The sequence below is a fragment of the Bos indicus genome, chromosome 12 (genome assembly GCF_029378745.1).
Source record: "Bos indicus isolate NIAB-ARS_2022 breed Sahiwal x Tharparkar chromosome 12, NIAB-ARS_B.indTharparkar_mat_pri_1.0, whole genome shotgun sequence".
Taxonomy (NCBI): Eukaryota; Metazoa; Chordata; class Mammalia; order Artiodactyla; family Bovidae; genus Bos; species Bos indicus.
In genome coordinates this window covers 32,508,458-32,524,347 of record NC_091771.1, presented here as the reverse complement: position 1 = coordinate 32,524,347, position 15,890 = coordinate 32,508,458, and the positions used below count along the sequence as shown (strand labels likewise).

Here is a 15,890-nt window from a genome sequence, read left to right as displayed (position 1 = left end):
AAGAGACACTGATGTATAGAACAGTCTTATGGACTCTGTGGGAGAGGGAGAGGGTGGGAAGATTTGGGAGAATGGCATTGAAACATGTAAAATATCATGTATGAAACGAGTGGCCAGTCCAGGTTCGATGCACGATACTGGATGCTTGGGGCTGGTGCACTGGGACAACCCAGAGGGATGGTATGGGGAAGAAGGAGGGAGGAGGGTTCAGGATGGGGAACACATGTATACCTGTGGTGGAATCATTTTGATATTTGGCAAAACTAATACAATTACGTAAAGTTTAAAAATAAAAAAATAAAAAAAAAAAAGAATAGATTAGGTAAAAACTCAAAAGGCTAAAGAAGATGACAATGGACCAGAGACAGAGCAAACTTAGAGAAAATTTCACTCTTTTAGATGAACAAAATTTGAGGAAACCTTCCAATAGTAAAGATACTAAAAAAGAGGTGGGGGCGGGGGAGTGGAATAAACTCAAAGGTCTCAGAAACAATCCAGTGAGTGCAAGAAAACCTCGGCAACAACAAAATCTTTGAATAATATCGTAAGAAAAGGAGCAGAAGATATTGTCTCCATGAAACAAGATTAAAAAAACAAACAAACAAACAAGGTAACACTCTAAAAAATGAAACATGCAAAGAGTGGATAAAACAGTTGAAGATACAGTCTAAAATGGAGACTAAGGGAAATGATCAAAAATGGGATAAAAAATAAAAATAAGGAATCAGTCTGTTTCAATATGCAATTAACCATAAAAAAAAAAAAAAAAAAAAGACAAAACAGAGACATTACAGTAACAGGAAGAAAACTATCCCAATAATAGTATTGGAAATGACTTAGACCTGAGGGACACACATCATTAGTCTGAATGGGTCAGTAAACAGCACAACAGGGTTCCCATCAAGAGACAGGATGAGATTTCAGAACATTGGGACAGAGAACACCCTTCAGGACTCCCAGACACCCTCTAAAGGGGAAAAGAAGGCACATTCATAAGAGAGAAAGAGCCAGAATGGCTCTCTTACTGAGAGGCTCTCTCACTTGCTGAGAGGCAAGTGCCCTCTCAGCATCAAGAGAAGCCAGAAAGCACCAGAGCAAGCCCCAGAGACTCTGAAGGACGGGTATACCCTAGGATGGACGTCCAACTGACACTTAGAGACAGATAACCAAACCTGTCTTTGGTACACACGACCTCAGAGTTTATACCTGTGCACACCTCCTTAACAAGCGACTGCGGGCTGTGTTCTGCAAAGCAAGGGAGGAAACCGCTGGGAAGGGGTCGGGATGGAGGGAAGGAGTCAAGCGCAGGGGCCGTGCAGGGCAACAGAAGAGACGCTGCCAGGCACCAGGAGAGCACAGAGGGGGCCTGCTGGGCACAGCTCCGTGGAAACTGACACATGGTCTTCTTGGCTTTCTTTGGTTCTCTTGAAGACTTTGGTTAAGAATAAGTGACAATTAAGGCCAAGATTAATTTCATACTGGGAGAACCAGGGAAAGTGAAGTTGGGCAGGGATGATGGGAAAAGACAGCAAAGTTCCTGCTTCTATTTCTGCCAAAACAGCAAGTCAGTATACATATACGTGTGTGTGTGTATATATATATATAAATAGAAGTATAAGTATCTTATTTACTCTATAAGGACACATTCCAGAAAAAAGAGCCAGAGGATTGATGAGTGGTCTTCTCCAGGGAGGGGAATACAGAAGAGGGTGGGCACTGCTGATTCTCTGTCCAGCACAGACAAAGAAGAGTCCCCTGGCAAGGTGACACCACACACCACTTTATCTGCCCTCCTCAAATGGCACAAGAAATCCATGTGTACATAACGACATGCTAGAACCAAGTTTAATAAAACTTACTTTCGTACCTGTATTATCACATATATATATATATATATATATTTAAAATGCCACAGATCCACCTAACAGAATAGTACAATAGCATAAACTACCATGCCAAGCGTGTAAAGATCTGTGTTCTCTGATGATTCAGGAAAGAGTTCAAAATTCTAAAGAAAGTTCTTTAGACTCTACAGACACACAGAGACATTTACAAAACTATATTTATTTCTATCTGTACATGTAGACCACTTATATTTAGACATGTATATAATTCTCAAAGAATCAGATCATTTGGTCTAGGCCATATGAGATTTTGGTTATGAGAAAATTCTGACACAAAATAGAAAAAAAAAAAAAAAAAATCAGGCTGATAAATTAGAAACTGTTTCAAGACTCTTAAGGCTTCAGGCAGTGCCTCTCTCTCTCCCATTAGAGAGAATTCTGAAATTCCAAGTCGAGTTTCTTGCATTAAATCTGCTGATGCGAATGAACAATTTTCCTTTAATAAATTATGAACTGCATTCATCGTCCTTAAGACTACTTCCAAGCACAATTCTATAGGCTACTTACGTATTAACTTACATTGATACTTACATTGACTAATCCGAAATAGTGCTCGTTGACTGGAAACTGTTCTGGACCAATCTCTTTCTCTAATGCCGAGGCATTGGCGCCCTATGGGATGAAAAGGAGAAATCTCAGTATTCAGGGTATTTTCCCAATACTATCACAGATACATACACATTACAGAGAGATCCTTAAAATGATTTTGTTTCCTGTAACTACCTAACATTATGGAAAGAAAATAAAGGGTGACAATGAAGAAGAAAGCCTTTTAATAATATGACTTAAAAAAAAAAAAAAAAAAAAACAGTTTGCAGGAACAGTTGGATCAAGGAATTCTACTAAATCCTGCTCCTTTTCCTACATGATTCTTATGTGATGGATGAGAGCCCCTGCTGTATCTGTGGTCTCATAGGTGCGTGATTTCAGAGACATCATGAAGTTAAACAGGCATACCTTCAGCAACCTAACACTTCTTCAGCAGTGTACGCATGAAAATTTCTCATGCAGAACAAAGGGGGACAAGAATGTTTGCTGAGGGCTTCCCTGGTGGTTCAGTGGTAAGGAATCTACCTGCCAACGCAGGAGACATGGGTTCAATCCCCGGTCCAGGAAAATCCCACGTGCCTTGGAGCAGCTAAGCCCGTGGGCCACAACTCCTGAGCCCGGGTGCTGCCACTACAGAAGCCCGTGCGCCTAGAGCGTGTGCGCCACCGCAAGAGAAGCCACTGCAGCGAGAAACTAGAGGACAGCCCCTGAGGAAAAGCCTGCGCAGCAACAAAGACCGACACAACACTGCCAAAAATAGATGAATAATATGAAAAAAAACATTAAAAAAAGAACGCTTCCTGAAGTCTCACTGGTGACAGCACAGCTGACCGCAATCTATGAACAGATGGCCCATAAAATGACAGCATACCACGTAGCTGTCAGAATAAATGAAGCAGAGTTCATTCAAACACACAGGTATTTCTCAAATACATAATACTAGGTACACAAAGAAAAAAGATCAACACAACCACTACCACATATATACACAATAGCGCACGGCAAAGGGGCTGGAGAATGTACACGACACGCACCTGAGTGGGGCCGGAGGAGGCCAGGACGCGGAAGTGAAGGGGGTTAAAGACAAGAGCGGAGAATGAGATGACACCCAACAAAAGAAGGGCCTTGCTCAGAGAGTAACCGCGTGCCACGGTCTCAGGAATACGGTCGACACGTCTGTGCATCTGGGGCACCGAAGGAAAAGGGATTGGGGGGACGGGGGTGACAAAGGCCCTGAGCACCGGTGCGTGCCAGCAAATGCACTCCAGACGAAGTCTGAAAGGGAAGTCAGAGTGATTCTGGAGACAGAGTAGCTGTTAACTTCAAAATTCCCCAGAAAACACAGGACCAGATGAATACAACTGACACTACCCACAAAACAGCCGAACGCTGCCTTGTGTACGAAGCCGCGGACAGGACGACACGCACACGGCGCCTCCCCGGGGACAGCCGCACTCAACAGCACCCGGTGCCCAGCGTGCCCCTGCTGCCTCCTGAGCCTGGAAGCCCGGCCCTTTGTCAGGTGGCGCCTCCTTGGCTTCCTGACATGCCAGGCCTGAAAATAAGGCCTGACGGAAGGAACCAGGCAGGCTGGTGGTCAAGCTCGACCAAAGCAAGACATTTGCCTGAATACATTTCAGCCGCCCAGCACCTGTATTTATACATGATGTTTACTTGTTTAAGACATACTATTTAGCTTTATATAAGACCTTGATATAAGCCCTAGCTCACAGATACTATTTAAATTTGGCATTCCATGCACTTTTTAATAATAACACGAAATTCAGTTATGACAGCAACTTCAAGATCCACTGAACCAGAGCCCTTTGTGGGGAGCCTACCGCCCACTGTCCACACCACCAGCTCGAGTGTCTTGTCACGGAATTTCCTCGCGTGTGCTGAGAACTATCACTAAGAATTCAAACTGATACTGGTGTCATGCAAACAAGTATAACCTCTTTCCATACACACATACACAAAAGCTAGAAAAGGTGCTGTTGTCAAAGGACATCTACTTGGAACAGTAAAAGCCAGCAGGCACACCCAAGGAAGGCATTTCTCGCCCTTAGGGTGAATCAAGAACCCAGCATGCCAGGCTTCCCTGTCCTTCCCTGTCTCCCAGAGCTTGCTCAAATTCATGTCCATTGCATCAGTGGTGCCTTCCAACCATCTCACCCTCTGTCCCCCGCTTCTCCTCCTGCCCTCAATCTTTCCCAGCATCAAGGTCTTTTGCGATGAGTCAGCTCTTTGCATCAGGTGGCCAAATTGTTGGAGCTTCAGCTTCAGCATCAGTCCTTCCAATGAATATCCAGGGTAGACTTCTTCAGCAATTTTCCAAATCCCAGCTCCAAGCTCATCTGTTGGGTGTTCAAGGAAGCCCTTACACCAACTTAGGTTTTCACAGCTAAAGGTCAGAAAATTTCTAAAGTCTCTTCTAACTCAACATTCTATCATGTCTAATCACTTTTATCCACACTTCTGAGGACATTACTTGATTCACACAAAACTCTAGGAACTCCAAGTCAACCAGCACATGACAAGCACCATAGATGGTTATAGATGGAGTAAGGGCAGCAGACTGCAATGGGAAGTACAGAGAGCACGGAACTTACGGACGTGAGCGCTAAGTTAAGGTACAGCGCAGTAAACTATACCTTAGTGCAGCGCGATGACACCGCGGCGCTGATTCTGTGAATGTGCGGGAGGACAGTCTCATGGCAGGAATTCAAGACTCTCTTGCAGAAACGACCAGAGCACATTCCTGCCTCTAGCCAAATGCTAACTACAAAGGCAGGGTGTAGACAGAGCAATCCAGTGGCTGATGAGTGGTTCTTTTTTTGTTTTTAATTTAGAAGTGTTTTCAACACTGTAGTTAGACATTAATTGGTTAAAAAATTAATAATAAAGAAAAAAACCCCACCAAGTTGAAAATGTGCTATACAATTTTTTTTAGTACATTTACAAGAGTTCTCAAACACCATCCCCTGAAGATTCTAAGATTCTGTTGAAGGTTGCCAAACCCTATCACGTCAAGTAATAGTCCATCCAGCAGCCCAAAATTTAAACTGAGCCTAGAACCTGTCAACATCCAACAGGGATGGCTCTGAACAGTCTCCCATCCCCACATTTGAGAAATATGTTCCTACTGCAATTAACAACACTGCGTGAAATCATGATTCTTCACTGGGACAAAGGGAAGAAATGCTGGCACTCTCAGGAATCTCTGCTCTAAAGCCATGGGGATCAGGAATGTCATCTGTTTTGTCTGAGAACACAACACACTGAAGGAAGAAAACATTCTTTCTGACTCTTCTGTTACCACGTAAGATTATTTTAGACTCAGGACCTATTGCTACAAATTCATCACGAAGAAGTGATTAGATATTTATGACCCTCCTGATGAAAACAACCAAAAAGTGGATGAACTTTTTAATTAAAAATATATATATATATAGTAATTTAGTGAGCTGGTGAGAAAATAAGAAATCTGCAGAAACCAAAAATCAAGTGATGGGAGAACCTGAGAGATGAGCAAATGCCAAAGACGGATTTCATGAGGAGGCACCTGCCGACACCAGCGACCCGAGCACCCCACGCTGATGGCCAGATCGAACGGGGCACGGAGACCAGGGCTGAGGCTCAGGGCCCGCTCAAGACGGGGACCGGCAGGAGACCCAAGCACGGCAAGGGAGCCGAGAGGGCTGTGTCTTCAGCAAAGGCGGAACAAGAAATAACCCTGCACCACAAGAGGAGATGGCAAAAGAACCTGCAGGACTTGTCCATGGCCTGGGGGTGGGAGAGACGACCAGTATCTTCCCAACATCATAACCACAAGCTGGCCCCCATCAAAGCTTGTGACCCAGATTCACACACACAAACAAAATCAGGCAGGAAATGTAATTCAACAAGGTCCTAAGCGGATGGTGCCCACAACTAGCAAACAGTGGAATTACAGACTCATTCCAGAAGACAAATTCAATCCACCCACAAGGAATTCCCGCAAGTAAAACTCCCAAGAGATTGAGTTCACAGTCAAAAATCACACATACACACAAAAGCAGAAAAACAAAGCACCATGTGTAAAAACCAGTGAAAATACAGACAGAAGAATTAAGACTCAAGATGCTAAACATCAGAAATATTTCAGACATGACATAAAGCAAATGGTTGGTATATACAAAGAAACAGCAAAAGCCTGATTATAAGAACAAATGTCAGAATTTAAAGCCTAAGCTGATTTGTTTTTAAAGAATCAAATAAAACTTCCAAATCTGAAAATTATAATTGAAAGTAAAAAACTCAATGGTAATTATGGAGACAGTTTAAAAAAAAAAAAAGCTCCAATACTTTGGCCACCTGATATATAGAGCCAACTCACTGGAAAAGACCCTGGATGCTGGGGATGACAGAGGATGAGATGGTTGGATGGCATCACTGACTCAATGGACTTGAGTTTGAGCAAGCTCCGGGAGTTGGTGATGGACAGCCTGGCATGCTGCCATCCATGGAGTCATGAAGAGTCAGACACGACTGAGCAACTTAACAACACACTGCTGCTGCTAAGTCACTTCAGTTGTGTCCGACTCTGTGCGACCCCACAGATGGCAGCCCACCAGGCTCCCCCACCCCTGGGATTCTCCAGGCAAGAACACTGGAGGGGGTTGCCATTTCCTTCTCCAATGCATGAAAGTGAAAAGTGAAAGTGAAGTCGCTCAGTCGTGTCCAACTCCTAGTGACCCCATGGACTGCAGCCTACCAGGCTCCTCCATGTCCATGGAGGTTTTCCAGGCAAGAGTACTGGAGTGGGGTGCCATCACCTTCTCCTAACAACACCCTGGCCTGGCCTAGTCCAATTCTTAAAAAACTGAGTGTCTCACTGAAAATTAACCACCAACCCATGTGAAAGAAGAGAAGTAGAAACTGTAAGGATACCTTCTGTTTACTGATAAAGATACTATGTTTTGAGGACACAGCTGCAAATAGGAAAAAAGAAAACCAGTCGGGAGATGGCTCTTCTGAAGGGCAACGTTTACACAGTCAACCATGGAAAACACATCTGACCGCCCTGCATCCTGCCGTTGAGAGAAAGAAACAATTACACAAAAGCAAAGTGACACCCAGGAATGTTTTCAAGGCAGTAAATTAAGGAAATCTCTTCTACCATCTAAAGCTCGACTATGATTAAAAAATGGTTATCTGTGAAGATGTATTTGGAAAAGCTAATTATGTTCAGTGTACACTGCTTAAGAAAATAGCAAACTTTATACATTTTAGCAAGAAATAAAAAGGGATGAAAATGTAAAAGATCAACACCTCCATATAGGAAATGGACTTATCAAGAACATAGTCGTCTGTCTGTATCTGTGGGGAACTGGTTCCAGGACCTCCACAGATCCCAAAACCCAAGGATGCGCAAACCCATCATGCAAAACAATGCGGTTCTTGCATATGACCCATGAGCCATCTCTCGAGGTCATGTCACACCTAGTGCAGTGTAAATGCCATGTGAACAGCTGCCAGCACACGGCACATTCAAGTTTTGCTTTTACGAACTTTCTGGGACTTTGTTCACAAATGTTTTCGATCCTGGGAGGCGGAACCCACAGATACCGAGGGCCGGCACTTCCTTCTTTCCATTAGACAGCTTACAGTTCTTTATACTAGATAGCCTGTATTTAACACAAATATGAGAAAACACATTTCCCCCACTGTTGTGTTTCAAGTCCTATCTTGAAATCCAGCATTTATCATTCCCAGTTTAATACTGAAGAGGGTCAGATCAGGTCGGGAGCCAAAGGAGAACTGCCAAAACAGGCAGGAAAGGCTTCCTGAAGATCAAAGAAGCAAGTGACCCTACAAACCGAGAACAGTGCGGGAGGCACAGGAAGAGGCGAGGTAGGATGTGGACAAAGCAAGGAGGAAGTGAGTGCGGGCAGGAAAGGGGTGAATCCAGAGTGAGATGTGAGAAGCAAGCTCCTGTCTCCCAAACCAGAAGATGGAGAAGGGAGACAAGGCTGAGAGCCCACGACTGTTTCCCTGGAAGACGCCATACCCCGACGCTAAACCAGAGACACCATGCCCCGACGCTAAACCAGGTATGCCGTGCCCCGACGCTAACCCAGACACTGTACCCCAACACTAAACCAGAGACAACAAACGTTTTCATGAGAAAACAAACCATTTCCATACTCTCAGTCTCAGGCATCCTAAAAGTCATCCCAAAGCAGTAGTCCTCCAGAAAAGATGAACCTCAGTAAGCATCTGAGAACCAAAAAGGTCGCAGCCCTCAGTAGGTAGCAGAGTATCACAACCGCTGTTCCCTTTTCAGTGACGCTGAAGAGGTCACAGTGCCTCTCCCTACCGAGAGAGTAAACGGTGGTTTGTGGGACTTCTGTTCCAATATTCAAGTACACATATATTAGGTCTAACTGCCAAACCGCTCAATCAGAAAACGGGGACCAACGTTTTCCCACTTACAAAAGCGTGAACCCCTCTGTTTTCCCCAAATCCTGTGTTACAGTAAAGTGAACTATGTGAAAAGTCCCTCACACTCCTGCAAGGAAAATCACCATCCAGCTACAACGTATTATTAAGCTGAAGTGAAATCAAAGCTATGTAAATTATTGACTGACTGAATTATTCTGTTACTGTAACAACAGGGTTCATACTCCAGATTCCAGGGGCTAACTGTAATAAAAACTAAAATTATCATCAAACCGAAATAGTTGTTAGACACAGAAAGGAACTGACTGCTGCTGGCAGCGCGTGGAGTCCTGTCCAAAACACCCCGCAGAATGGAAAGACGTCACAGAGGAGACACAGGGGGAAGTTCCTGGGGTCAGGCCCTCCACCACCACTGTTCAGCTAAAAAACCCTCAGCATTAACTATGTCAGAAGACTTAAAACCACAGGCTTTAAAACCCTTCGGAAAAAATGAGGGGAAAATACTTTCTCATTTTATGAAACCAGCATCACCCTGACTCTGAAGCTAGACAAGACACTAAAAACTACAGGCGCTATCCCTTATGAATACAGATGCAGAAACCTCAACAAAGCACTAGTGAACCGAATTCAGCAATGTACTAAAAGGATTACCGACCACGACCAAGTAGGATAAACACCCGGAATAAAGCACTCTTACAACCCAAGAACAAAAAAAAACAACCCAACCAAAAAACAGGCAAGTGACTCGAACTGACATTTCTCCAAAGATGATACACAACTGGCAAACAAGCACATTTAAAGATGCTCAGTATCACTACTCACTAGGGGAAATGCAAATCGAAATCACAGGGTGCCGCTTCACACCCATCAAACTGGCCAGAATCAAGGGGGGGAGACAGAACAGGCATTGGTGAGGATGTGAAGAAACGTAGTGGTTCCTCCAAAAATTTAATATGGCATTCCCATATGGCTCAACAATTTCAATCCTAGGTATATATCCAAAAGGTCTGAAAACAGGAAGGTCAACATTCACAGCAGCATTAGTCATTAAAGGCAAAAGGTAGAAAGAACCCCAAATGCCCATCAAGAGAGGAACAGATACACAAACCGTGGACTAATACAATGGAGTATCATTGAGCCATAAAAAGAAATGAAGTACTGATTCATGCCACGACATGCATAAACTTTGAAAACGTTATGCTAAGTGAAATAAGAGGACCCAGACCCAAGAGGACAAATAGTGTAGGATTCCATTGACATGGAACACCTCCACTGGGCAAATTCACAGAAGACAGAAAGTAGATTAACTTTAGATTAAGCAAAGTCTGCAGACAGGGAGGAATGGGGAGTTCTACTGAATGGCCATGGAGCTCCGGCTGGGGTGATGAAAACATTCTAGAATATGACGGCGGTGACAGCTGCCACAACATGGCAAATGTAATTAATGTTACTGAAATCTATACATAAGATTAACTGAAGTGGCAATTTTTTTGTTGTTATATATATCTGACCACAATTTTAAGAAAAGGACTTCGTGATCAAGGGTCAAGGCTGTTACACTGGGATCCCAAGACAAGAGTTAATTACGCATCCCCCCCCACCATTGTTTTCCTGGAGGGCAAGTCACTACTGAAATCCATAATTTCTTGGGTTAAAAAAATCTCACCATGAGGATCAGATAAGGCCAAGCATTGCTTGTTTAGTGTCATAAGCCCAAAAGATGAGTTAAACCTTGAAGCAAACAATACTTACCTTCCACTGCTCTGACTGAGCTAGCTACAAGAGTGCAAAATAAAGACATAGGGAAAATTCCGGGAGGCACTGCTGTCTGAGGAAAGACGGGGACAGCAGGGCAGAGAGCAAGTGTGGTCCAGATGCCCAACAGTGAGAGGCTGAGTGACTCCCAGTGTCATGTGCGGCACTGCTGAAAAACCTCAAGAGAACTCACCTTTCAAAATAAACACAGGCTTACCTGTTTTAAATACAACTAGAACACAATGTTCCAAATGCAGGGAGAAATCGGAGTGGGAGCCTGAGTTTGGGAATGCTACAGAGATCCTATGTGGGGGCCGGGAATCGGGGACAGAGTCTGAGCCCAAGCTCAGCACCACCTCCGGACAAGTCACCAAGGCTGGTGTGGTCTCTGCACCTCCTAATACAGGAAAACACCTACTCTGCCAAGCTCATGGGGCTGGAAAGCAAACAACGAGAGTGAAGCTGCCCTGTGTAAGGCTATCAGAACCATCAGTCACTCAAGTGATGGTTTCAACCAAACGGAACAACACAACGGAAAATTCCAACAGAAGACAGCGAACTACCTCACTTGTACTTTGTTTGGGAAGCTACTGGGCAGGTTAAAGAAAACACATAGCTCTTTATCCCAAAGTCTGAAGTTAGCACCCCCTGGACAGTTGTAATAAATACTAGAACAAGCACCAAATCCCTTTTGTGTGCCTCATGTAACACCTTATTTAATAAATACTGCAAGCTCATACACTGAACACAATGCCAAGTGCAGAGGGTAGAGGGTAAAAGGCAAGGTGTTATTGGTCGCCCCCTCCCTTCAGTTCCTTTCCCCAGAGACACCGGCTGCTAACAGCTTGGTTTCAGCTCTACAGTGGTTATTATCACAGCTGTAAATTACAGATGTCTCGTCACCAGCTTTAAACCTGCTCTGCAAATGTGAAACTGGCACGCACACGCCTCCGGTTCTCCTTCCCCACACCACCTCCCAGTTTTTATTACGAATTACTGGGTATAAGATTGCTTTAGGGAATCTAGTAATTCTATATTTAACTCTCTAGCCAGATTCACCAATCTCATAAAATAGGTAAATTACTGCTGTGAAACTCTCCTTCTATGTCCCTCCTTCCTCCCCATCCCTACTACCTGTTTACCTGGGCAGAGGCTGGACCACTCACATTTGCTTCTGTGACAATTCACCCACCACACTTCACTCACAACACAGGAGCTCCACAGACAGCGGCTTGGAGGGCAGCCAATGCTGCCCGGGGAGCTCAACTCGAAAGCAGACAAAAAGACGTTGAGTAACTTCGACGTAAGAAAAGGTGAGTTACAAAGGCGGCAAAACTTTACAACTATCAAAAAAAAAACATTGATGCGACAAAGTTCAGGAAAGTCAACAAGAAAAAAACCTAAGGAACAGACACATGGCCCTTGGACATTTAACTACTGTCACTTAAAGGAGAATCTTTCAAGTTTCCCGTTCTCCTTCTCCCTCCCCGGTTTCCCTTAAGTGTCTGGAAACCCCTGCTTAGCAGATCCAACTTGTGAAAGAAAGATGGCCAGCATCTGCATCTCTGATTGGGATTCCTCCCCACTGGTCCTGAAAGAGCTGGGAGGGACAGGGAGGCAGAGCGCCGGGGGCGTGGCTGGGGGTGGCTGCACCCTGGGCTGGCCTCAGGTCTGCGGGGACCCAGCCCATCACATGCCGGTCCCTGCTCTCTCCCCAGCCCTAACGGCCAGTCCACCCACCCCCAGACAGAAGGTCAGCCACTCTCTGCAAAGACCAGTCTCTGGCCTGACCCCATGTGCCTGCTACTCTGTGTCAATAGGAAGCGAGAAGGCTCCCTGACCCAGCTCTCCCAAGCCAGAGGCTAGATGCGATTACCATGGTGACGGCATCACAGCCACAGCCAACCATGAACGGCAGATTCCAAGTTCAAGCTTCCACAGGAGCTCTCTGGGGAGGACCACAGCTGGCTGGTCTGTTTTTTGCTTCTTTTCTTTCCCATCACTACTTTCCAGTCCTCTAGGAATCCCTCAAAGGATCTGGTGCGTCGGTAACGCCGCTCACCCTCTAGCTCTATTGCAGTTCAATAGACAAAGCACCAATAGCCAGCCACTCAGCACATGCACGCAGACACACCTTTCTGTGACTCCCACAGATGGTGCCACTGAAGAAGCAGACATGCATGTGCTCACACTGGCCACAGGGTCCTTTATAGCAGATCTCGTAAGAGTTTTTATATTAACAAGTATAATATCACTTCCAGTAGTCTACGCTCCACATGACACTAATATATCTAAATCCTATAACAAGCTCTGCTAATAAACATCTACAGTCATGAAAGGACTTCTTGGTGCTAAACCAATCTGAGCAGAAACTCACACCCCACAGCAAAGGCTGTTCCACTCAGACCGCTGTTCCCTGAAGTCACTTCCAACAATGCTTTCTTATTACATCCAGAAATGTAAAAGAAACTCATAGATCCATTATCTACTTCAGAATAGTTTTTATAAATTAGAACAAATTTGAAAACTTATTAGTCACACTATGACTGTGTCACCACACTCCAAAGAAGGACTAAAGGACTGCTCTTTATAGTGATGCTGATTCCCACGGGATAGAACATGGAGAGAAGCAGTGTGCAGACCAAAGGTGACTCAACTTCAAAAATATCCTTATCCCATTTGGTTTGCCGTCTAGAATCATCTTCCATTATATTCTGAAACTGACACAGAGATGAGGAACAGGTCTCCTCTATTCAGTCTGAGGAGGGAAACGTGAGTCCCAAGGTGAGCACACACATCACCTGCCCAGACACATGGTGCCCCCTCCCCCAAATCCCAAAGAATAGGGACCTGCTCTCCATTCAGGTCCCCTTAAGTCTTTCCTACTACCAAAAATACTCTCACAGTTACTTCCTTCTGAACAGCGAAGAGTAAGCCGAGGAAGTCTGAAACAACCCCAACAAACAGTAATTCTAATTCCTCTAGAGAAGAAGTAAGGAACTTGAACACAACTTGAACATAATTTTGTAATGCTAGAGATGTGATCTCATTACAGAATGTGATGGATGTTCTGCTGCTGCTGCTGCTAAGTTGCTTCAGTCGTGTCTGACTTCGTGCGACCCCATGGACTGCAGCCTACCAGGCTTCTCCATCCATGAGATTTTCCAGGCAAGAACACTGGAGTGGGTTGCCATTTCCTTCTCCAATGCATGAAAGTGGAAAGTGAAAGTGAAGTCGCTCAGTCGTGTCCGACTCTTAGTGACCCCATGGACTGCAGCCTACCAGGCTCTTCCATCCATGGATTTTCCAGGCAACAGTACTGGAGTGGGGTGCCATTGCCTTCTCCCGATGGATGTTCTAACAAAGCTTTAAAATCACTTTTACAGGGAGCTGCCCTGGGGGTCCAGTGGCTAAGACTCCAAGCTCCCAATGCAGGGAGCCCAGGTTCGATCCCTGGTCTGAGAACTAGATGCCACATGCCACAACTAAGACCCAGTGCAGCCAAATAAATAAAATAAATAGTCTTTTAAAAATCACTTTTATAAAGGAGAGACTAGGTCAGCAATTAGTGATATATTATGTGGGGTATCAGCAAACAAGCAGATGAAAAACAGTGCTCCATTCTGTGAACAGGAACGCCATCCCAAGCCACAGTATCCACCAGTGTCATAAAGAGAGACTTACACGTGATGCACTTAAACGAGAGAGGAGATGCCATGCAGACAAGCTGGGCCGGATGACACAGACACATCAGGAACAAAACACTGCTGCTAGAGGCACCTACAAGCAGCCTGAAGATGAACGAAGAGGCATCATAAAGTGAATGAAAACATTCATAGTTTTTTTTTTTATCTCAGATCTCTAAGTGTAACAAAATTTATCAATTGAATACAGGTAATGCTTTATGGTCTCAGCTGCACCACCAAACATTTACATAAACACTTAGCCACTGAGGTCTACGAAAGACACAAATCCTAAGATATCGGCTGGTCTCTACAGAGGATACAATCATACGTCAACAAGTGCAGCCAGGAGCGCACTGGGGAGGGGGCCAGGACACATGTCTCCCCAACCCAGAACACACGAGCTTTGTGTGAACAGGGTTCCTTCCGGCTAGAACTCAGGCAGGATTCCGTCTAGGAATCCTCCCACCACAGGCCTGAGTTACTGCGGAGTCTTGTTATCAAAGGACTGCTTCGTCATCATGAGTCTATGTGGAAAGCGATAGGGATTCTGAAATGACTTTGCACACGTGTGTGTAGCTGCCTACCCACTTGGCACCACCAGGACAAAGCAAGATGTGGACGAGGCGATCCCTATTTGCAGGGAACCCACAGCGTAGGAGAGGAGAACCAGGGCCCAACAGGAAAAGTTAATTTCAGTGATAACATGGTACCTGGGGTTCACCTCAAAATAACCCAGGAGATGTACAGCAGGTGGGAAGGAAGAAGACAGGCTGGTCAAGAGACACTCTGGGCTGCAGACAGCAGATGGTGCACGGCGGCACGCGACATGAAGCGTTGACCCGAGAGACGTCTGTTTTTCTTTAGGAAAGAAGACTGCGCTTGGTTAAAACAGAATGGGAAACATGATGAACTGCCAAAGAAGTGATTCAGATAACGGATTCATTTAGAAAGAGGTGGCCCCTTCACAGAAAATAATCACAAGTAGGACATTTACCAAGCAAGGGCAGAAACAGGCCTCAGTCAGGCTGACTTCACACTGACAAGCTGCTGGGAAGGCATCACTGTGGTGGACAGAGTTAAAGGGCTCCCCTCGACTGCAAGAAGGGCCAGCAACTTGCTTCTAACCAACAGAATCTGACGAAGGTCATGGGACGACAATTCTTTGGTTATAGAAGACTCTGCACCGCTCACTGGCGTGCTGTCTGACTCACTGACTGGCTCTGAAGGAACAGGCTGCCAGGAGCTGAGAGGACCATCCCAGGACAGAGAGGGGCCACGTGGAGGGGAGGGCTACATGGAGGAGGGCTCCCATGGAGAGGTCTCACAGCCAGGAACTGGAGGCGGCCTCTCAGTGCTGAGGGTTGTCTCCTACAGACAGCCGGCCAAAAGCCAGGCCCCTCCAACCTGTGCCCTCTGCAAGGCTGCAGTTGGTGCCCTGGCCAGAGGTCAGTTCCCATCAGAGCCTCACCTGGCAGTGGGTCTGCTCGATGACAAACGCATGCTGGTTTAAGCTGCGAACTTTGTGACAATCCTCAGTTCTGAAGCTCTACAT

At 45.3% G+C, this 15,890-nt stretch overlaps 1 protein-coding gene across 2 annotated transcripts in view; it reads right to left on the bottom strand.

Moving 5' to 3' along the window:
* Positions 1-15,890, bottom strand: part of USP12 (ubiquitin specific peptidase 12) — a 59,924-nt gene that overhangs the window by 25,199 nt on the left and 18,835 nt on the right. For both annotated transcript variants that reach the window (XM_070800254.1, XM_070800253.1), the window contains exon 2: positions 2,436-2,516. In XM_070800254.1, the coding sequence (XP_070656355.1) occupies positions 2,436-2,516 (81 nt within the window). The remainder of the gene's footprint in view (positions 1-2,435; positions 2,517-15,890) is intronic.